Here is a 24195-nt window from a genome sequence, read left to right as displayed (position 1 = left end):
GCTTGTGTTACACAGATTTGCAAAAAGAAGAACAGTTTTTATCTTTTCGTATCAGGTTCTTGCCATTATTCACTGAAATTGCGTCTACGCATCTGACAAAATGTTAAAATATTTCAATACGTCCGACTACACAATCCGATTAGTGTGTACGACCTAATTTTTAATTTTGAAAATTTCATACGCATTTGTGAAAAAACGATTACGCACTGCGCTTCCTTTTACGCACTGTGAACTTTAAAAAAACGGGTCCGCGCGCTGCGTACTCAGTGAATACGCAGCGAGTATGAACCGGCTTTAAGGGGGGGGCAACCACGTTCCCAGAGGTGATCGATCTCACCGCGCCATTTTTTCCCAGCATGCCTTGCTCAATCATAGTTAGTGACGAGAGGTATCGATACGGCACGCTGCCCATGGTAGCGAGGCTGGGGGGGGGGGGGGTAGTTGACCCAAAAATGCAAAGAATTTAGCCAAAAGAGTTGTCAAAGTATTTAGTTTATTTATTTTTAAGTTTTATCACTACAAATGAGAAAAATAAGTCTCAAACTTGTGATGATTATTTTATCATTATGTTTTTGCAAAGTTGTTTCCGTCGCAGGAATGCAGGACTATATAAACGAAATTAAGAACACTTTATGGCTGCATAGTATGAATGTGGCAACAGGCACTGATAAGAAAAAAAATCGAACATTTTTGTTTGTGGAAACAAAACAATTTACCCTAGGTAGGATTGGATATTTCTTCTCAACTTATTCTTGGTTTATATTTAGGCCGATGAAATCTTCTCTGAAATCTTTGTAAATTGTAAAATCACGAACAAGCAAGAGGTCAAGCTACCCTGTAAGGATCTTGCAACACTGCAAGCAATTGCTGAGTAACACAAGCAAAAGGTTGTTGTTATGTATACGTATTTAGGCAAGTGCCAATACGGTGGCATTTGCTTGCAAGAAACAAGCTTTTGCTTAAAACTGTAGCTTTTGCTTGCTATCAACTGCTTATTTTTATGTATGAAGATGTAAGCAAAAGCCTAGAAAAAAGCAATTGCTACTTATATAGGATTCGAGGCATTGCATGGTGAGGTATCAATATATATTTGGTTTGCGGTAACACCATGTGTGTGTCTACTTGCCAGGTAGAGTTTGCTCTTAGAGAACTGTCTTGCTTAATTCTACTACCGCGGAGTAGATAATTCGGATGTTCGGGAGACTTCTCAGTTCTGAAAAAAACTGTCCTGCCTATTAACTATTACCTGAGCGGAAGGTATAGAAAATTGGCTGTGCAAGTCTCGCGCATATTTGAACTTCCGTTTTACGTCGGGGAGATTTTGTTTCGTCCATTATTTTAGTTTAACGTAACTGATGACCATAATAATTAAATATGTTATTGAAAATGTAATACTAATTAACAACATATAAAAGGCTAGGACTACTACTTTAGCTTTATAGGATCGTAATTTACTGTACTACCGCGGAGTCAGTTCTTGAATTGGTCTCAACGTTTCGACTAGCTTGCTCTAGTCATCGTCAGGAGACTGAAGAGATAAGTGGGCTTATTTATAGGGGTTCAGAGGATCCAGTGTAAGTCAATCAATGCTCTGATTGGTTGAGTGGTTGGCGGGCTCAGGGCTCCCCTTAGGGTTTCCCATTGTGTGAGAAACCCCTTGGGTGTAGTTCTCGAGAGCAAGGACAAACTCTACCTGGCAAGTAGATACACACATGGTGTTACCGCAAACCAAATATTGCTACTCGTTATAAATTCGGCCCAATGATCTAAAATATTATTTGCTTCATTTGAGACATTACTTTGTTACTCAGTGTTATAGGGTAGACCATATTTTAAGTAGTTTGTCAATTTTACGTAAATATCCAAATCTATAAAACCCGCTTAGTTTCTTAGTAGATTGCTCCAAAGTGAATTCTGTAATAATGAAAGTGTTCTGAAAGGGAAGGTGCTTGTTCATACATCTCACCGTGATTCGAGACGAACACATTTCAAATCGCTCAGATTGCTCTGAGATTATTTCTGTACTAAGAAATGTGGGGCTTCTGAAGCTACTGGTTGAATCTCAGCGTGATCGGAGACTAAAAATTCTTAAACCGCTCAGGTGGATTTGAGAATTATTCTGTAAGAACGTGCAAGGGTGTTTGAAGCAAGGGCAGATCCAGAGAGGGGGTGCAAATAAAGACACTAAGGAAATAGTGAAATAAAGATTGCATGATCAACACTTTAAAGTGTGTCCACTTACTTTAAAAAGTCAGTGGACACTATTGGTAATTATTCAAAATAATTATTAGCATAAAACCTTACTTGGTGGCGAGTAATGGGGAGAGGTTGACAGTATAAAATGGTGTGAGAATTGGCTCCCTCTGAAATGACGTAGTTTTCGAGAAAGAAGTAATTTTCCACGAATTTGATTTCGAGACCTCAGAATTAGAATGTGAGGTCACGAAATCAAGCGTCTAAATGCACACAACTTCGTGTGACAATGGTGTTTTTTCTTTCATTATTATCTCGCAATTTAGACGACCAATTGAGCTCAAATTTTCACAGATTTGTTATTTTATGCATATGTTGAGATACACCAGGTGAGAAGACTGGTCTTTGACAATTACCAATAGTGTCCAGTGTCTTTAAAACAATAAGTACGGATTTGCATATCGTCAGCTGGGTATAATCTACAATTTGCATTGGCACTACTTATTTTAGATTCGGAAGATAAAACGATTTTTCAGAACTTATACTAACCATTTATTAAAACTGTATTTGTAATAATATACCTGGAATTCCAATACATATTTATTTTCAAAAGTAATAGATAATAAGAGAATGTTATTATGCCTTCATAACTATTCTTTCAAAATGATATGAAGTAAGAACATAATTATAATGTTAATAATATTAACAACTATTTTTAAAGTCAACACAATTACTAAAGCATCAAAGATCCTCCCCACAAAGTACACCACACAAGACAACGTTGTACATCAATAACATACATCAGTGTTTGTTTGTTTTTTATGTAAAATAAAAACATATTATTCATAATTATTGAGGAACACGGCAGTTTTAAAAGTATGAAATTAACACACACATTTTTCTTGTAAGATAATGTGAAGTTATTCACAACAGGAGTTAAGTTCGTTTAAACTACTAAACACTGATTAATAGGTTTGTATCTGCTCTTGAAATGTTCACATTTTTAATCAGGACCATCAAGTTTACCAACATGCTTCCTTCATATTAAAATAGCTAAAGGACTTGTTGCTGTGTATACCCAGGCAGCTTAAACGCAAATCGTATGTATAGCTAAATATTATTAGAAAAAAAAAATGTCTACAACAAAATTTCCCAAAATCTAATAAAACATACTTAATTATATACCACCCAAGCAGATCCTTGCCATTTGATTGGAGGATTTTCGTGATAGCAAATAAACGTACTATTTCACGCTAACAACGTGCATTTTCAATCCATCCAAGCAGATCCTTGACTCATGAACATATTCGCACCTTTGCACTCATAAACATTCATTATTTGTATACTATTGCACAGTGCAAAAAACATCACTGTAGTGGGCGCATTTCTTTGGTACTACAAGGCATATACAACATTACAGCGTGCTTGGTCTAAAAATGGCTATACAAGACGCACATCACTGTTAAATCCAACAGGTAATTTCACAACTAACAATTGTAGGCCTACGCTTTGTTTGTTTTGAAAGTTGTATCTTCCAATCAAAATGTCAAAGATCTACTTTGATGTTATAAAAAAAAATAATAATGAAAGTTTTTCATTCCTGCAATAGTGAGAACATTTTCATTCGTTGAAAAAAGGAATGTTCCACTCAGCTCGGCTCCGACTCGTTGAATAGAACATTCCATCTTTCACCTTTCCAAATTTTCGCACCATTGCACTCATAAATAAGGGAATAAAAGGGTAGCGACTCGTTCTTTCACAGTCGTTTAAAACAGGCAGGGTCGTTGCCGTGTGATAAAGGCCCAAGCCGAAGGCGAGGGCCTTTATCACACGGCAACGACCCTGCAAGATTTTAAACGGCCGTTAAAGAACGAGTCACTACTCTTTTATTCCCATTCATAAATGCCTTTTTGTTTAAAAGGCGTAATTGCTTTAGCTCTGTATGTACATATGATGTACGACGTCCGTGTGTTGCATTGTTATGACTGAGACGCCTATTTCACATAGTTTCCGGTTCCGTTCGTGCGCATGCACTTATAGTCTTGGTGCTACACGTTCTCGTTTTCCTTTCAAACACAGCGCGGCCAACTCACCGACAGCGCCCGCATCGCCCGTAACAAGAAACGTCTTGCACAAAGACTAGCGCAGAGTATCCGCTCACAACCAGTTATAAACACTGGTCATTATCAAAGGTTTAAACACCCCCACGTGACGCGCTCTCCACAAATAGGAATAGCAAAACTGTCTGAGATATTAAAGAATCTTTATTCATAACTACCTCGGACAGTTTCGCTATTCCTATTGGTGGAGAGCGCGTCACGTGGGGATGTTTAATCGATTGACTATAACCAGCTGGAGCTGTTTATAACCGGTCGTTTTCGGATACTAAACGCTAGTGTTGATGCACTACATTTCTCATTACGGGCGATGCGGGTGCTGTTGGTGAGTTGGCCGCGCTGGGTGTGAAAGAAAAACGAAAAATATCCGAAAAACTCGTCTCGAATGCATATCCGAAAACGTGCATACAAAAAAAACACACGTACGTACAGAGCTTAATGCAACGGAAACGGATAAGTTTTACAGAGTTTCTTACTTTATTACGCCTTTTAAAGCCATTGGACCCTTTCGGTACAGGAAAAGAAAAAAAGTTCACAGATTTACAAATAACTTACAGAAGGTAGTGGTGAAAGACTTCTCTTGAAATATTATTCCATGAAATGCTTTACTTTTTGAGAAAACAGTAAAACAATATCAATTCTCGATAGCGAGAATTACGGATTTATTTTAAACACATGTCATGACACGGTGAAACGTGCGGATACAAGGGTGGGTTTTCCCGTTATTTTCTCCCGACTCCGATGACCGACTGAGCCGCAATTTTCACAGGTCTGTTATTTGATATAGAAGTTGTGATACACGAAGTGTGGGCCTTGGACAATACTGTTTACCGAAAGGGTTCAATGGCTTACCGAAAGGGTCCAATGGCTTTAACCAAAAAGGCATTTATGAAAGGGAATAAAAGAGAAGTGACTCGTTCTTAAACTGCCCTTTAAAACCTGGCAGGGTCATTGCAGTGTGATAAAGGCCCGAGCCACGAAGGCTCGCGCCTTTATCACACGGCAACAACCCTGCCGGTTTTAACAACCATTTAAGAACTCATCACTACCCTTTTAGTCCCTAAATATTTGTATATTTCTATACCTAATACATATTCATGACAGAGAGTCGAGTTCTTACTGGTCCATTCATCATCACGTGCCAGGAGCTATTTGTATAATTTACCAAGGGCACACGTGAGTATTCAAGCATCCAGGCGCTATTCTACTTGTCATGCACCTTTACCATGTGGGACCGGTCAGCCCAGGTGATAGTCTACTTGTCATGCGCTTTACAATCGTGGTAGTGTTTTGTACACATGCACGAACATCGCTCTCTCTAGCGATATCAACACATTTATCATGTGATTTTAATTCACAGTCATCATTTTCTCTTGCTCAGAATCATGTTCCGGTAACTGAATGTATATGAAGTATACTAAAACAAATATAGCATGGTTTATTTCGGGTGACTAGTCGATTTGAGCTCCCCTCGGTATCGGAAGTTGGCAAACGAGTTCCCTCGGCTCCGCCTTGGGGACTAGTTTGCCGGGGAGCTAATATCAATTATAACACACCTCTTGCTTGTTCTGTATTCTGGTTGGCTGAAACACGGTCATGTGGGATGAACTATTATACACATATTGACTGGCAATGAGGTAACCTCTTTTATAACACCCCTTGCAAAGATTCTGCCTGCTCATTGGTTTAGAGCGCGTCACATGACATGTCTTAGTTTTGCTACACGACGGCCGTCGGTTTGCCATGCGCTAGTCCGAAGACTAGCACATGGCGCCGTGCGCTAGTCCGACAGACTAGCACACGGCGTGCAGTACCCAGACGTCCGTTGCGTGTACGAGGATGATAAATTAATAGTCTGTAACCATTTCGGATTGCACGACACGACATTCAACACATTCAGCAAAAGTGTTTGCAATCTGTATTCGCGTCGTCCGTGGATTGTAGCATTCAGGTCTGTAACTTAATAATAATAGTACAGTATTTAGAAATGTTTGGGGTGTTATAAAACAAATGTTGACTGCTTTTACTCGTGCAATGGTTAAAAACTATGACTCCCTCGGTGATCCCCGGAGCGTTCTATTTTCCCTCGGCTTCGCCTCGGGAAAATAGAACGCTCCGGGGATCACCTCGGGAGTCATAGTTTTAACCATAGCACTCGAAGCAGTCAATATTTGTATACTAGTCACTCACAGGCCCGAGGGGGAATAGACGTGCACTAGTTATCAAATTATGCCAGTCAATATGTGTTTTATAACACAGCTCGGTCTCAAATGCCAAATAAGAACAGAAATCTGGAAAAATAAAGGAAGTTTTGTAGTTGCTGTTCACGGTTCAAGTCAAGAGAGGGCGCTGTAACCGGGCACTATTTTCAAAGACTAGTGCCCGCTCGAGTACTTGTTCCCGCAAATCACTAGACTATATTAGTTCATCCCACCAGAATACAGAACAAGCAAGAGGTGTGTTATAATTGATATAACTGGCATAATTCGGTAACTAGTGTACGTCTATTCCCCCCGAGGGACTTTGAGTGACTAGAAGAGGGGCCTATTTCCTTCGGCCTCGGAAAATCTTCTAGTCACTCAAAGTCCCTCGGGGGAATAGACGTACACTAGTTACCTCATTGGGTGTCGTAATCTTTTCAAGATGGAGCCTGCTATTAAGCGGAACGCGAAGCCTTTACTGCCTGGGGTCCGGGCCTGTTTAAGGGCCCGGGAAAATTCTGCATTCTAGATGCTCTGTGGTGCAATCTTAGGCCAATAAGAGGCAAAAAGAATGTAACAGAACGTGAGCCTTTCAAATATGAGTAGCAGTCATAGAGTTATATATAAAGAACTAGAGGGCGCACTTATGATACTTCTTGCACAAAATGCGACGGGACCGCAAGGAGAAACGCGCACCGCAGACATCCGCCATTCTGTACGCGCGTTGAATATGAAGTACACGTTTGAGTTTGTGTTTATTGAACGCTACGCGATGCTGTTTTGTCAACTTACAATATGGCCGCACAAACACACACTGTGTGATGCTGTTTTGTCAACTTGGCTGCTTGGCGCATGCCGGGTCGCGTATATAGGCCAGTGCGCCCTCTAGTTCTTATCACTCTATCAGTAGAACCTTTTGAGTTAACAGCATCTTCAGGTGCGAATCTATGACACAAGTGTTAGGGGGCAAATCTGTCAAAGAGTGAGCATGAGAGTGTGAAGCCTTTACTGGGAAAATTTTGCATTCTAGACAAAAGACTCGGGGAACATTTGATATTGTGTCCCCCACCCTTTGAAAATGGGGTGTAGGAGGACTAGTCCCTTCCAATCTTTTAAAGGGAGGTGCAAATCTGTCAACGATGAAGCATGCATGTGAGAAGCCTTTATAGTGGGGTGCGGGCCCGATTAAGGGCCCGTGAAAATTTTGCATTTTAGATGCTCCGTGATGCAATCTTGGGCAATTTTGAGGGGGAGACATTTGATATAGTGTCCCCCACCATTCAAAAAGCTGTGTTATCATTTGCCCCCAGGATTAATGCCCATGGTGTGGGACACAGGGTTTAGTCTTACACAGTGCAAAACTTGGGAATGGATGGTGAGTCAAAACAATTTAAGAGAAAACATTATTTTTGTTAATATAGACTATTCTGAATGGCCCCTCAAGGACTATACAGTTTCTTTTGTGAGTGACAAACTCCATGTGTTTAGAACCACAAAATGACAAATTATGTAACTTAAATTTGTGATTATAATTATTTTCTCCTACTTTCTGATCCACACATATTATGTAATTTCGTTTAGTTTTATGGTTTGGTTTTACTGAACCTATGTTCTTCTGCTTCTTCTTCAAGCTCCACATTGTCAAATCGCCGATGTGCTTGAGCTGCTCGCACACCATCCCCCCTAAAAACATGATAAAATAGAGAAATTAAAACACAAGTAGGACACATACAGTTCTTCAATTAATGTGTTAGTGTAACAATTGTAATTTTGCATATTCTCTGGAAATAGAAGTCAGGCATACCTCATTGTTAGACAAGAGAATTTGTTTGAACACAATTATTGTAGTGTATAAATGCATATACCGTACATCATCTATGCCCAGAGTACATGGCAAAACTATTCCTTCATTTCACAAACACCTGTTCCACTAGACAAAATAACAACTTTACTCTGAGAGTTCCTATGGCCAAGAAAGAAAGCTTGTGCTCAAGCTTTGCTTTTTCTGGGGCCAAAATGTGGAATGATTTGCAGTTAGTCTGAGAATCATTGAGTTACATGTTTTGTCTGTTTTTAAAACTGAGCTTTTTCAATTCCTAATTGCTTAATTTATACTTTAATTTGTACTTCTTGACAGTTGTCCTGTCTTTACAATTATTGTACATTCATCCAATTCACATTTTTATTTAAATTCCTACATGTAAATGTGTATGTAACGACCGGTCTCTATTGTTTTTTAAAACCTTCCTTTTTATTGTGACAGTTTACTCTAGTAATTATTTTTACTCTTGTTTTTTGTTTATGTTGATTTAGGCTTACCCTGGGTAAATAAAGGATATAAAAATAAGGTTCGGTGGACTAAATCTTTCATTGACAATTAAACTACATTTGTGTTCTTTCCTAAAGTATTTTCTCAATTGGAATGTAATGAAGAACACCATTTCCTAAGCCACTTCTTAATTGCTCTAACTTGCAAAAAACCTGGATTGGATATTCATCATGATCAAGTGTTCCCAAAACATCAATGTTCTGATTTTTATGGATCACATGGAGGGCATTTCTGACTTTCTGACATTCAGGAAATTCTAAATAAACCTAATTAAAAAACTAATGTTCCACTATCTGAGGTTTTCATCAGTAAGGTTCATCATTTGCAAAGTGAAGAGCCACTGTCATTTCCAGTGGTTACTCGTACTCATTATGATAAAGACTAATTACATGTATCACATCAGACTACACTGTACTTGGACTCCAGTACTATAGACGATGTGACCTATGTTTACCAAACCGACCTATGTTTACCAAACCGCCCTCTGTTGAAAAAACACTGTATACGTCATGTTTCGCTGGGCAAAAAGACACGTATTCATGGTAAGATTGCATAAACTTTCTATCTGGCTGCCAAAACACAAAGGTTTTGCCCAGCAGTATGCGCGCGAATCATGTTATTGTTTTCGTGTGACGTCAGAGTTCACATCGTCTATACACAAGTATCTGGTACTCAGCTGAAAGGACTTTAATACAACACTGGTCATTTCGCTCTACAAACGCTTATAAATCATCGAATAAATCATCATTATACCATTGCACCATATGGTTACACTGTCTATATTCACTATAGTTTGCAGCGAATAGGTTTGGACTACTATATGCACAAGATAGACACTTGGGGCTGTAACTACAAAGGCATTTATCTTTATACTAGTGTAGTACATAGACGTGGATAAATCCAAGTTACACGCGTCTTCCTAAACACCTGAATTAAACAAGTCTTACGAAATATCTTAAATAGTTGCCTAGTTATCCTTGTGTAACTAGCTAGTTACACGAGGATAGGACAGTCTAAACTTATTGACCGAGGTCCCTATTGTTAAATACATTGTAATGTAGATATAGGATTGTGCAACAACATGAACATATGATAGGCATCAGTTTAGAGAAATCTTCAGGTCGTTACTTCGATACTCTACACCCATGGCAATACAACGACAAGAATATCGCAACCAATGTAAAGTAGTTAGGAATTTGATCAACCGGGCAAAGATCATCCATTATTCATCTCAAGTACAAGAATCCTCAGGAGATCAAGAGAAGCTCTTCAAGATAATTGGTAAGTTGTTGCTCAAACCCAAAACCCCTGTCCTTCCATCCACCTACAATGACCAGGACTTAGCAAATGAGTTCCAGAAATTCTTTGTTACCAAGATTTCAGACATCCGCTCATCATTTTCATCAGTCCCTTACAACGTGCCGCAGACATTGCCACATCTTCAACCAGAGTGTAGACTATCTGTGTTTGAGCCTGCCACTGTTGCTGAGATTCAAAGGGTTATTATGAAATCTCCTTCAAAATCCTGTGAGCTGGATCCAGTATCAACATCCATGATAAAGCAAAACATTGATATATTTGTACCCTACATCACTAATCTTGTCAACGAATCTCTGAGTTCCGGTTGTTTCCCCGATAGCCTCAAAGTTTCCTACATCAGGCCGCTCATCAAGAAACCAAACCTGGACAAGGAGATATTCAAAAACTACAGACCGGTTGCAAACTTAAAATATCTTGGAAAAGTCATCGAACGAGTAGTGTCATCACGTATTTCTGATCACATTCATACTTTCAACCTGTCCGACGTGTTCCAGTCAGCATACAAGCCTTTCCATGGGACCGAGGCTGCACTAGTCCGTGTGAGCAACGATATTCTCTCTTCTATGGACAATGGTAACCTTACAGCACTAGTCCTGCTAGACTTGAGTGCTGCTTTTGACACTGTTGATCAAAACATCCTTCTCTCTCGGCTCCAGAACCACCTTGGCATAGAGGACACAGCCCTAGCATGGTGCAAATCGTATCTCCACAATAGAACTCAGCATGTATGTATTGGCACTGCGATATCCGACCCTGTTGTTTTGAACTACTCTGTGCCACAGGGGTCGGTACTCAGCCCGCAGTGGTTTACGCTGTACACTTTACCGATTTGTGACATCATCCTCAAATTTAATCTGAATTACCATGTGTACGCAGACGACACTCAGCTATACATCACGTTTAAATCTTCTCAAGAAAACGCCAATGCATCTATTGCAAGACTTGAGAAATGCATCCAAGAGATTCGCTGTTGGACACAACAAAACTTCCTGAAGTTAAATGATGATAAGACAGAGTTCCTTTTATTTGGGTCACGTCAACAGTTAACTAAGGTTTCAGTGCCATACATCTCCATCGGTGATGCTCGGATAGCTCCCTCGCTGAAAGCTCGGAACTTGGGGGTTATTTTTGATTCATCGATGACACTTCAGCCACACATCAACAATATTGTTCGTTTATCATCATATCACATCAGGAATATAGGTAAGATTCGCAAGTACTTGGACAAAAGTGCCACTGAAAAGGTCATTCACGCATTTGTTACTTCTCGTCTTGACAACTTCAATGCTCTTTTCTACAGTCTTCCTAACAACCAGATTTCTCGACTTCAACGGCTCCAAAATACTGCTGCCCGCATTGTGACACTGTCTAGAAAATCCTGTTCTATCACCCCCATTCTGAAACAACTACACTGGCTCCCTATCTCTCAACGAATCATCTTCAAGCTGATGCTCATTGTCCACAAAGCTCTAAATGGCAAGGCTCCCCACTATATTTCTGAACTGCTTCAAGCCTACACTCCATCAAGGAATCTTCGATCAAGTTCCATGCTTCTCCTCATTGAACCCAAGTTTAGACACTCATGGGGTGACAGGTCTTTTTCTTCAGCCGCGCCACGCATCTGGAACTCTCTACCACTTAATCTTCGATCTTGAGTTTGTACCGCAAAATTCAAGTCTCTTCTCAAAACTTATCTTATGTCACAGGTTTTCAATGACTAATTTTGTTTTTTCTTTGTGTTGTGTTTTGTTTTTGTTTTGTTTTTGGTTTTACTGCGCCTTGAACACCCAGCAGGGTGGATATGTGCGCATTACAAGTCTTATTATTATTATTATTATGGCTGATTAAAAGCAACGCAGTGACAATTTCACTGCTGACGAAAGAATGGCTCTCGATGAGACCATGAGGGACTTTATTTCCATTATTGGTGACAAACGATGTGACACCAAAGCCAACCAGAAAAAGGTGACGTCTCGAAAAGCTATCACTTCAGAAATGTCCATCTCGTTTCCTGAGCGTAAAAAACGAGCTGCAAAGGGCTACAAATAGTCAGTGCGAAAAGGAAAAAAAAGAAAAAATTTTGTTCAAAATTATGGATTGGTGGGTCAAGGAAATAACTGCAAATCAAAAATCATTTGTTACCAAAAAGAAAAAAAGAAAAAAAATCGATATAAAAATAAATAAATAAAAAATACCCAGCTGGCCAAGATCGTCAATTCAATTCCTGATTAAACTACAAAGTTGGTTGGTTGGTTGTTTTGTTTGTTTTGTTTGTTTTGTTTGTTTTGTTTGTTTTGTTTGTTTTGTTTGTTTTGTTTGTTTTGTTTGTTTTGTTTGTTTTGTTTGTTTTGTTTGTTTTGTTTGTTTTGTTTGTTTTGTTTGTTTTGTTTGTTTTGTTTGTTTTGTTTGTTTTGTTTGTTTTGTTTGTTTTGTTTGTTTTGTTTGTTTTGTTTGTTTTGTTTGTTTTGTTTGGTTTGTTTTGTTTGTTTTGTTTGTTTTGTCTGTTTTGTCTGTTTTGTCTGTTTTGTCTGTTTTGTCTGTTTGGTCTGTTTGGTCTGTTTGGTCTGTTTGGTCTGTTTGGTCTGTTTGGTCTGTTTGGTCTGTTTGGTCTGTTTGGTCTGTTTGGTCTGTTTGGTCTGTTTGGTCTGTTTGGTCTGTTTGGTCTGTTTGGTCTGTTTGGTCTGTTTGGTCTGTTTGGTCTGTTTGGTCTGTTTGGTCTGTTTGGTCTGTTTGGTCTGTTTGGTCTGTTTGGTCTGTTTGGTCTGTTTGGTCTGTTTGGTCTGTTTGGTCTGTTTGGTCTGTTTGGTCTGTTTGGTCTGTTTGGTCTGTTTGGTCTGTTTGGTCTGTTTGGTCTGTTTGGTCTGTTTGGTCTGTTTGGTCTGTTTGGTCTGTTTGGTCTGTTTGGTCTGTTTGGTCTGTTTGGTCTGTTTGGTCTGTTTGGTCTGTTTGGTCTGTTTGGTCTGTTTGGTCTGTTTGGTCTGTTTGGTCTGTTTGGTCTGTTTGGTCTGTTTGGTCTGTTTGGTCTGTTTGGTCTGTTTGGTCTGTTTGGTCTGTTTGGTCTGTTTGGTCTGTTTGGTCTGTTTGGTCTGTTTGGTCTGTTTGGTCTGTTTGGTCTGTTTGGTCTGTTTGGTCTGTTTGGTCTGTTTGGTCTGTTTGGTCTGTTTGGTCTGTTTGGTCTGTTTGGTCTGTTTGGTCTGTTTGGTCTGTTTGGTCTGTTTGGTCTGTTTGGTCTGTTTGGTCTGTTTGGTCTGTTTGGTCTGTTTGGTCTGTTTGGTCTGTTTGGTCTGTTTGGTCTGTTTGGTCTGTTTGGTCTGTTTGGTCTGTTTGGTCTGTTTGGTCTGTTTGGTCTGTTTGGTCTGTTTGGTCTGTTTGGTCTGTTTGGTCTGTTTGGTCTGTTTGGTCTGTTTGGTCTGTTTGGTCTGTTTGGTCTGTTTGGTCTGTTTGGTCTGTTTGGTCTGTTTGGTCTGTTTGGTCTGTTTGGTCTGTTTGGTCTGTTTGGTCTGTTTGGTCTGTTTGGTCTGTTTGGTCTGTTTGGTCTGTTTGGTCTGTTTGGTCTGTTTGGTCTGTTTGGTCTGTTTGGTCTGTTTGGTCTGTTTGGTCTGTTTGGTCTGTTTGGTCTGTTTGGTCTGTTTGGTCTGTTTGGTCTGTTTGGTCTGTTTGGTCTGTTTGGTCTGTTTGGTCTGTTTGGTCTGTTTGGTCTGTTTGGTCTGTTTGGTCTGTTTGGTCTGTTTGGTCTGTTTGGTCTGTTTGGTCTGTTTGGTCTGTTTGGTCTGTTTGGTCTGTTTGGTCTGTTTGGTCTGTTTGGTCTGTTTGGTCTGTTTGGTCTGTTTGGTCTGTTTGGTCTGTTTGGTCTGTTTGGTCTGTTTGGTCTGTTTGGTCTGTTTGGTCTGTTTGGTCTGTTTGGTCTGTTTGGTCTGTTTGGTCTGTTTGGTCTGTTTGGTCTGTTTGGTCTGTTTGGTCTGTTTGGTCTGTTTGGTCTGTTTGGTCTGTTTGGTCTGTTTGGTCTGTTTGGTCTGTTTGGTCTGTTTGGTCTGTTTGGTCTGTTTGGTCTGTTTGGTCTGTTTGGTCTGTTTGGTCTGTTTGGTCTGTTTGGTCTGTTTGGTCTGTTTGGTCTGTTTGGTCTGTTTGGTCTGTTTGGTCTGTTTGGTCTGTTTGGTCTGTTTGGTCTGTTTGGTCTGTTTGGTCTGTTTGGTCTGTTTGGTCTGTTTGGTCTGTTTGGTCTGTTTGGTCTGTTTGGTCTGTTTGGTCTGTTTGGTCTGTTTGGTCTGTTTGGTCTGTTTGGTCTGTTTGGTCTGTTTGGTCTGTTTGGTCTGTTTGGTCTGTTTGGTCTGTTTGGTCTGTTTGGTCTGTTTGGTCTGTTTGGTCTGTTTGGTCTGTTTGGTCTGTTTGGTCTGTTTGGTCTGTTTGGTCTGTTTGGTCTGTTTGGTCTGTTTGGTCTGTTTGGTCTGTTTGGTCTGTTTGGTCTGTTTGGTCTGTTTGGTCTGTTTGGTCTGTTTGGTCTGTTTGGTCTGTTTGGTCTGTTTGGTCTGTTTGGTCTGTTTGGTCTGTTTGGTCTGTTTGGTCTGTTTGGTCTGTTTGGTCTGTTTGGTCTGTTTGGTCTGTTTGGTCTGTTTGGTCTGTTTGGTCTGTTTGGTCTGTTTGGTCTGTTTGGTCTGTTTGGTCTGTTTGGTCTGTTTGGTCTGTTTGGTCTGTTTGGTCTGTTTGGTCTGTTTGGTCTGTTTGGTCTGTTTGGTCTGTTTGGTCTGTTTGGTCTGTTTGGTCTGTTTGGTCTGTTTGGTCTGTTTGGTCTGTTTGGTCTGTTTGGTCTGTTTGGTCTGTTTGGTCTGTTTGGTCTGTTTGGTCTGTTTGGTCTGTTTGGTCTGTTTGGTCTGTTTGGTCTGTTTGGTCTGTTTGGTCTGTTTGGTCTGTTTGGTCTGTTTGGTCTGTTTGGTCTGTTTGGTCTGTTTGGTCTGTTTGGTCTGTTTGGTCTGTTTGGTCTGTTTGGTCTGTTTGGTCTGTTTGGTCTGTTTGGTCTGTTTGGTCTGTTTGGTCTGTTTGGTCTGTTTGGTCTGTTTGGTCTGTTTGGTCTGTTTGGTCTGTTTGGTCTGTTTGGTCTGTTTGGTCTGTTTGGTCTGTTTGGTCTGTTTGGTCTGTTTGGTCTGTTTGGTCTGTTTGGTCTGTTTGGTCTGTTTGGTCTGTTTGGTCTGTTTGGTCTGTTTGGTCTGTTTGGTCTGTTTGGTCTGTTTGGTCTGTTTGGTCTGTTTGGTCTGTTTGGTCTGTTTGGTCTGTTTGGTCTGTTTGGTCTGTTTGGTCTGTTTGGTCTGTTTGGTCTGTTTGGTCTGTTTGGTCTGTTTGGTCTGTTTGGTCTGTTTGGTCTGTTTGGTCTGTTTGGTCTGTTTGGTCTGTTTGGTCTGTTTGGTCTGTTTGGTCTGTTTGGTCTGGTTGGTCTGGTTGGTCTGGTTGGTCTGGTTGGTCTGGTTGGTCTGGTTGGTCTGGTTGGTCTGGTTGGTCTGGTTGGTCTGGTTGGTCTGGTTGGTCTGGTTGGTCTGGTTGGTCTGGTTGGTCTGGTTGGTCTGGTTGGTCTGGTTGGTCTGGTTGGTCTGGTTGGTCTGGTTGGTCTGGTTGGTCTGGTTGGTCTGGTTGGTCTGGTTGTCTGGTTTGTCTGGTTTGTCTGGTTTGTCTGGTTTGTCTGGTTTGTCTGGTTTGTCTGGTTTGTCTGGTTTGTCTGGTTTGTCTGGTTTGTCTGGTTTGTCTGGTTTGTCTGGTTTGTCTGGTTTGTCTGGTTTGTCTGGTTTGTCTGGTTTGTCTGGTTTGTCTGGTTTGTCTGGTTTGTCTGGTTTGTCTGGTTTGTCTGGTTTGTCTGGTTTGTCTGGTTTGTCTGGTTTGTCTGGTTTGTCTGGTTTGTCTGGTTGGTTGGTTTGGTTGGTTTGGTTGGTTTGGTTGGTTTGGTTGGTTTGGTTGGTTTGGTTGGTTTGGTTTGTTTGGTTTGTTTGGTTTGTTTGGTTGGTTTGGTTGGTTTGGTTGGTTTGGTTTGTTTGGTTTGTTTGGTTTGTTTGGTTTGTTTGGTTTGTTTGGTTTGTTTGGTTTGTTTGGTTTGTTTGGTTTGTTTGGTTTGTTTGGTTTGTTTGGTTTGTTTGGTTTGTTTGGTTTGTTTGGTTTGTTTGGTTTGTTTGGTTTGTTTGGTTTGTTTGGTTTGTTTGGTTTGTTTGGTTTGTCCGTCCGTCCGTCCGTCCGTCCGTCCGTCCGTCCGTCCGTCCGTCCGTCCGTCCGTCCGTCCGTCCGTCCGTCCGTCCGTCCGTCCGTCCGTCCGTCCGTCCGTCCGTCCGTCCGTCCGTCCGTCCGTCCGTCCGTCCGTCCGTCCGTCCGTCCGTCCGTCCGTCCGTCCGTCCGTCCGTCCGTCCGTCCGTCCGTCCGTCCGTCCGTCCGTCCGTCCGTCCGTCCGTCCGTCCGTCCGTCCGTCCGTCCGTCCGTCCGTCCGTCCGTCCGTCCGTCCGTCCGTCCGTCCGTCCGTCCGTCCGTCCGTCCGTCCGTCCGTCCGTCCGTCCGTCCGTCCGTCCGTCCGTCCGTCCGTCCGTCCGTCCGTCCGTCCGTCCGTCCGTCCGTCCGTCCGTCCGTCCGTCCGTCCGTCCGTCCGTCCGTCCGTCCGTCCGTCCGTCCGTCCGTCCGTCCGTCCGTCCGTCCGTCCGTCCGTCCGTCCGTCCGTCCGTCCGTCCGTCCGTCCGTCCGTCCGTCCGTCCGTCCGTCCGTCCGTCCGTCCGTCCGTCCGTCCGTCCGTCCGTCCGTCCGTCCGTCCGTCCGTCCGTCCGTCCGTCCGTCCGTCCGTCCGTCCGTCCGTCCGTCCGTCCGTCCGTCCGTCCGTCCGTCCGTCCGTCCGTCCGTCCGTCCGTCCGTCCGTCCGTCCGTCCGTCCGTCCGTCCGTCCGTCCGTCCGTCCGTCCGTCCGTCCGTCCGTCCGTCCGTCCGTCCGTCCGTCCGTCCGTCCGTCCGTCCGTCCGTCCGTCCGTCCGTCCGTCCGTCCGTCCGTCCGTTTGTTTGTTTAAACCATCAGGAAAAGCCATTAACAAGGTGATGTTCTTCATACTCTTCTAAGGGTTTCACCTTGTCCCTAAAACTCTTGGTGGACGCTGGTGTTGGCGACCATGACGATTTTCTTGTTCGTCATCCTCCTCTTGTGCAATTAAGAAGATTTTGAGCCCATCCATCCTGTCCACCTTTATACCTTTCTGTGTACATATCTGGCTTCTAAATGGCTCAAAATACTCACTAAACAACCCCCGCACCATGTTAAAAATTGCTATTGTTTGTTATAAACACATGCTTAACTCTAATGGTCATTTAAACGCGGCTATCTAAAAGCAAGCTTTGTATTACCTGTTTGAAGTTAGACACAAGGTTTATACAGTGACTACTAATACGGGTTAAACGGCTTTCGTAGTTACGGCTCTTGATATTTAAATTTGAAGAGGAATGTGCAGTGACTACAGTCGAACCGTTCCAACATTACTGGTGCTGTTATCCCATATAAATCTTTTGTTTGTAAATCTTTACTGTTTTATCAAATTTGTTTTCCCTATCATTGTTTTTGTCATATGTTCAGTTTTTAACTGCTAGGGTTTCTCTTTTTATCTTTTCATGACAAATAAATTAAAAAAAAGACTTGTACCGATGGACCATAATTGGCTGCATTTTCAATAAATAACACTTATAACTAAAAACGGAGCCCTTTTAATAAAGTTGAATAGTGTGACAATGATTTAAATCACATTTGCTCTTTGAAGTTCCCAGTATTCTACTACAAAAGAGGTTTCTTTTGAGAGTATGGTTAGACTACGTAAATTACTGAGGTTTGAGCGAGCTCACGCGCCGTGGATTTTGCGTTGTGCACGGCGTGAAGTTAGGCTGTGATAAGGGAGATCGCGAAGTTGTCCTACTCATAGCTGACAGCTACCCCTTCTAATCAAATATTTTGAGGGTGAAAGTAAAGGGATTTGCAGCTTCTTAATGAGATTTTTATTGAAAATATTGGCAGCAAGGTCTCATGTTACAAACTCCGGAATATTCTTCAGTGATTTCAAGAATGTAGTCTTTTTTTTTTGCCAAAAAATTGGAACAGTAATCATGTGTTTTTCTTATATGCAGCACGCCGTGTTTGTTTACATCCAACACCCACAATCGGTCTATATAAGCCAAGTCCTTTTTGAGTTATTGCTCTGACAAAGTTTCTTTTGTTATATTCATAATGAGCTTAACATTTATCTGAGGGGGTCCAAAAACGATAGGCTTCTGGGGGATCCCATGACTAGTCCACAAACCAAGTTTGGAGTTGATACGCCAAGTCCCTTTGTAGTTATTGCTCGGACAACCTTTCTTTTGTTTTAGCCATAAGGGGCTTAATATTCTGAGGGGTTCAAAAACAATAGGCTTCTGGGGATCCAATGACCAATCCACAAACCAAGTTTGGAGTTGATACGCCAAGTCCTTCTTGAGATATCGCTCGGACAAAGATGATGTGCACACCCACACACACACACAAGTCTGAAACACCTGCAATCGTGGACCCTCCTTTGTTCAACTCTTTGTGATAGCAACCAAGGACCCCATTGTATTTCTTTGTGAACCGTGGACCCATTGTCCCTATATACCGATCCATTAAGCTCCAACCCATTGCAAATTGACCAATCACAACCCATTGCACAACCGAAGTCCGACACTACATGTATAAAGTCTGACATGCGCGCACGCGCGGCAGAGTTGTGCTCTTGCTCACACGTGCGCCGTGGGCGGAGCCTAATGGATCGGTGTATTAACTTGATAACATGGCCAAAGTATTACACTTTGACCAAAGGCTACATGTAAAACTGTTACTTACTTTTTGCCAATGAAGACTACGCCATACAGGATGCCCACAGCAATAATGACAAGTGCCCCAATGATAGTACTGAATCCTTGGCACATAACAATGGCAAATATAGGTAATCTGTAATCAAGATAACAACATGCTTTTATTGTTAAACTGTTCAGAGTTCTCGCTGGTTGATGTTCCAAAACTAGATTGCGTTTGCACTAGATCCAGAAAGGTGGATTGAGCAAGTTCAACCATTTTATACTGAAAGAAGCTTCAGGACCTAGCGTGGTTGATTATAAGGTTCAGGCGACACATACATTGTACAATGAATTTGGACACATGCAGTTTGTCTGGGTTTCCTCGTGGAAAAAACAGTTTTATTTCTCTCCTCCTTCTGTACCCTCTGACCTTCTGTTGGTGATTGCAAGTGTACTTAAACAGCACCTTCTGGCGACCAAGACCGTGAACTGTAAAGTTTATTCACTACAATTGAAAAAACGAAGGTGTAGAGTGCAGTGTAGCAGAAGCTCATGAATTATGAGGACATTGGGTCCTATAAATAAAAACTAGCAATTGCTTTTACTAGCCTGTTACCTAAATCTTTACAAATAAAGTAAGCAATTACTAGCTAGTAAATGGTCAGACTAGTAAGTAAAAGCAATTGCTTGGATTTTTAAGTAAATGCTCGCGACATTACCTTTAACATGTACTTATTAACACATAAATACAGACAACCTTTTACTAGTGTCCTGTAGCATTTATTTGTAGTTTGCAAGATACTGCATTCTGAAGAGCTTGCGCTTTTACTTCAACAACAGTGTTGATTTTTAAGTGCATTTGACTTCTTGTCTTTGGCACCTGGTAGCTGGCTCTTATCGATGAGGATAGGGTAATGGAAATTCTAACACCCCTTACAAATATTCTGCCTTTTCATTGGTTTAGAGCGCGTCACACGATATGTCTTAGTTTTACTAGACAGCTGCCGTGTGATAGTGCATGGTTTGCTTTGTGATAGTCCGACGACTATCACACGGCGTGCAGTATATCCCAGGCGTCTTTTTACCCAACTCGAACCCAGTCAGTTATGCATCTGTGTATCTGAAACGCGCAAACGAACGTTACGTGTACGAAGATGATAAATAGTCTGTTGAGGTGTTATAAAACAAATATTGACTGCTTTAGCTCGTGCTATGGTTAAAACTCTGACTCCCTCGGTGATCCCGGACTGTTCCATTTTCCCTCATAGAATGCTCCGGGGATCACCTCGGGAGTCATAGTTTTAACCACAGGTAGAAGCAGTCAATATTTTTATTCTAGCAAATCATTGAGCATTAGTTCATTCCCATTATTACCCTTCTCATCATTGCCACTGCACCATAAAAATCTTTATTTATTTATTTATTTATTTCCACAAAAGCTCCAAAAATGGAGAAGATAAAAAGATTTATGACAATTACGTCAAAAATAAACAATAAGGGACATAAACATGCAAATAAAGAAACAGGATAACCCTGACACTCTCGGACGACCCCCAGACCATCCTGACAAAGTATGAAACAAAGGGATTGTCAAAACGATCCGAGTAGCAGACCGAGAGTATCAAGGTCATCACATTCAAGAAACTGATTACGAAACAAAACTGTTTTACACTATCACAAATACCATGGTTGACGCAGTTTACATACTTAAGGTCAGAGTTAAATTTCTGCCTGCAAGAAGAATTAATAATGCTGTTAAGCAGCGAAAAAACTTTGTGCAAGCTAAAACTATTTTTAACGCTATCAATTAATATATTCTTAGAATAAGCAAAATCATCGCTGGCCTCGCAATTTAAAAGGTGGGCATAAAAAGACCTAGCCTTAGAAGTGTGGTTTAAAATCTTACATACGTGTACATGTACAAGATTAAGTTGAAATGTCAACAAAATATCATTGATCTTGCATAAATTCAAACCATGTAAAAATGGCGTAGTTTAACAGTACTTATGAAGACCCATGGCAGATTTAACAAGCTTACCCTGTGTTTTTTCAAGATTTTTGAAAGATGTGGCATTGAACCTAACAAACTGGCATCCGTATTAAGAGCTGTGTTCCAAACATGAGTTTTAACACAGGTTGAACTGCCATTCCTACACCAGGCCTGGAATTACACGGCAGCCATGACGGCCATGGCCGTCGATGCCCTTCCAACTGGCCGTCATGCCCTTCAAAAAATTCCGCTTTTCACGGCCATAATTGCCGTGCCCTTTTTTCCTTTTGGCCGTCGTGCCTTTTTTTTCTTCTAAAAAAAAAAGGGCCGTCGTGCTTTTATTTTCATTAAAAAAAACACAAATATTTACGTGTTAAGTATTCGTCCAACGAAACTTCGCTTGTGAAGTGTAAAAAAATATAATCCAATGCAATCAGGTCAAGAGTCATCATCGTACAAGCAACGAGTAGCGCAACTTGTTTATTCCCATCGTGACATCCGTTGCGAACACGTACACATGTACATGCGATTAGCCCAAACAGCTGACGTCCCATTTTCACAGGGGACCCATCTAGTACATGAATCATTGAACGATAGCGGGCGCTGTTGTTTTTCGACCGCCTTCTGCTGGTGGCATTGTTACACCGCGTGATCTGAAAAACTTTTTTAGTTACTATCGCTTGCAAAAACTTTTCAGGTCAACTATATAACTTCATAATAATAATGCCGCGAAAAGAGCGTTTGAAGCGTTCTGAAAGGGATGAGTACGAAAGCTCTGATGCAAAATGCAACAAACTTGACTTCTTTTTTGGGTAAGTAAGGATTTTTTTATTTTATTATTTTAGTAAGCCTAAAATAAAGGTTAATCAATTCAATGTAATGCCAATCAGGTCAAGTTTGCTTATAAATGATGAATAAGGTATGATTTATCAATATCCTTCTTCATGTAAACTGGTCAAATTTGCTGCTTTATTAATTTCTTTTTGTTTGGGGGGGGGGGGGGTAAATATTTTTACCTTTTTAAATAATACAAACATTGTTTTAAAACTAATAAATGGTACAGTTTGCTCATGAATAAGATATGATTTATCAATATCCTTATTGAGATATGATTTATCAATATCCTTATTCATGTGAACTGGTTAATTGGGTTTACCAACCGTAGGGGTCCCCCTGGTCAAATTTTTTTTTTTTAAACTGGGAATTTTCTTGAGCTACATTCATGACATTATTATAGCATCTAAATGAAAAGCACTCGTAAAACATTACTTATTTTTAAGTAAACAAGAACATTGTTTTACAAAAAATTAGAGAAAGCGTTATCCTTAATCTTTTTTTTTTTTTTTTACAAAAAAACAGGAATACCGCGTACCCTTTTTTCTGTTTTTTAACTGTAATCATGTATTTATATAATTATTTATTTTATTTGTGTGTTTTAACAGGAACCCTGCTTCAACCAAACCTTCAACATCTACAGATCACGTGCAAGATTCTCAAACTGATGTCGATGAGGTTGCTGGTTCTTCCCATACCATCAGCTTGGCCAACGACTAAAAAATCATCACAGTTTGTACACCGAAGACAAAGTGTGCGACAGTTGATGGGTGGGGTTTGACTGGTTAGAGTACGAAAGCAACGATGGATACGTCACCAAAGTTTGGTGCAGCTTATGTCGACGCAAACCTGACAACTCCCAAAACATCAAAGGCATTCACCCAGGGCAGAAACAACTATGTGACACTGATGCTTACACTCATGGCACAAGCAACGTGAAGAGAGATACAGCCATGTCACATAGCACATCCAAAACCCACTTGACAAATGTGACATCCCAGATGAATCTCAACAAGAATCCAGTCATTGTTCAACACATACAGGCGATGAAACCAAGAATAGAAGCAAAAATGTGTAAATTGTTTGACATTGCCTACACAGTGGCATATTGTGAGCAGCCATTTACATCTTTTAATTTTTTTTTTTTTATTTTTACAAAAAACAGGAATACCGCGTACCCTTTTTTCTGTTTTTTAACTCATGTATTTATGTAATTATTTATTTTATTTGTGTGTTTTAACAGGAACCCTGCTTCAACCAAACCTTCAACATCTACAGATCACGTGCAAGATTCTCAAACTGATGTCGATGAGGTTGCTGGTTCTTCCCATACCATCAGCTTGGCAACGACTAGAATCCAGTCTGGATTCTTAGTCAGTGGCATATTGTGAGCAGCCATTTACACTGTACCAGACTCTTGCAGCTGTTGAGAAGAAACATGGTGTTGACCTTGGCTCTACATATATCAACTCAAAAGCATGTCGGGAATTTATTGGGCACATTGGAGGGAGCATGATGGACAACTTACAGAAAGTCTTTAAAGATGACTCTGACACATTCTACTGCTCACTTCTATTTGATGGTAGTTCAGATAAATCGCAGTCCGAGAAAGAAGTTGTCTCCATAAAGTTGATAGAGGATGGTGTCCCCAAGATAAAACTCCTTGGAATCGCTGAGCCTAGTCGAGCTGATGCTAATGGGGTACATATGGGCAATTCCACCAAAAAGTGTCCTCAGCCCAAAAAATTGAAGTCAAATTTGTGGAATTAAATTTAAAGTAGCAAGAAAGAGTGATACCTAGTGATTTCAAATCTATGTTTGTTTCACTTTTTTTCTTGGTTTTCCATGTTTTTCATCATTTATTAAAAAAGTTATTTTTTTGCCAAATTCATGATTTTGGAGAAATGTTTGGCACAATTGTCTAAAATGCCCTCCTGGTTACACTTTAGATGGTATTTTAATTATTCTTGGCTTCAAACATATAACTGGTGGTTAGTATTCACAATTTTAGAGAAACTTCATTGTAAATTTATTCACAGGGTGCTGCCACTCGTTTTAATTAGCCCTTAATTACCAATTATGAAAGGTTATGTCCATGATATTATATGGTGTTTAGTTTTATATTCTAAAGCCAGTAAGAGATATTTTCATGAGACTTCATACGCAAAGCTAGTTTTTAGGGGCTAATCCTATAATGCAAGAAAATTAATAAAAAATTAATTACAATTGTGCTAACGAGCGTCATGGACATTACATTTAGCGTCATGGACATTACATCATGGACATTACACGTCACATGACACTTACCTTTTTGAAGGAAAATGCTACAATTTATCAATTGGACCTATTGTAGGTAAACCTGGACTAGTCAAAGAGAACATTTGTCATAGACCTCATCAGAAATTTGTTT

At 40.7% G+C, this 24195-nt stretch overlaps 2 protein-coding genes across 3 annotated transcripts in view; both read right to left on the bottom strand.

Annotated features, from left to right (window-relative positions):
- Positions 1-573: 573 nt before the first annotated feature.
- LOC139948076 (calcium channel flower homolog) overlaps positions 574-24195 on the bottom strand; it is a 100613-nt gene continuing 76991 nt past the window's right edge. For both annotated transcript variants that reach the window (XM_071946101.1, XM_071946100.1), the window contains 2 exons: positions 19008-19115; positions 574-8194 (listed from right to left, as the gene is read on the bottom strand). In XM_071946101.1, coding sequence (XP_071802202.1) covers positions 8095-8194; positions 19008-19115 — 208 coding nt within the window. In that variant the 3' untranslated portion in view covers positions 574-8094. The remainder of the gene's footprint in view (positions 8195-19007; positions 19116-24195) is intronic.
- LOC139948363 (uncharacterized) lies at positions 12694-17421 on the bottom strand (the record flags this gene model as incomplete). The annotated part of the gene is made up of 2 exons (XM_071946504.1): positions 17237-17421; positions 12694-14191 (listed from the first exon to the last, which is right to left on the bottom strand). Coding segments are annotated over exons 1-2 (1683 nt in total), but the record flags the coding sequence as incomplete, so codon positions are not given.

This window comes from Asterias amurensis, chromosome 15 (assembly GCF_032118995.1).
Source record: "Asterias amurensis chromosome 15, ASM3211899v1".
NCBI lineage: Eukaryota > Metazoa > Echinodermata > Asteroidea > Forcipulatida > Asteriidae > Asterias > Asterias amurensis.
Note: the sequence above shows the minus strand (reverse complement) of the source record. Positions and strands in the feature narration are given on the sequence as shown.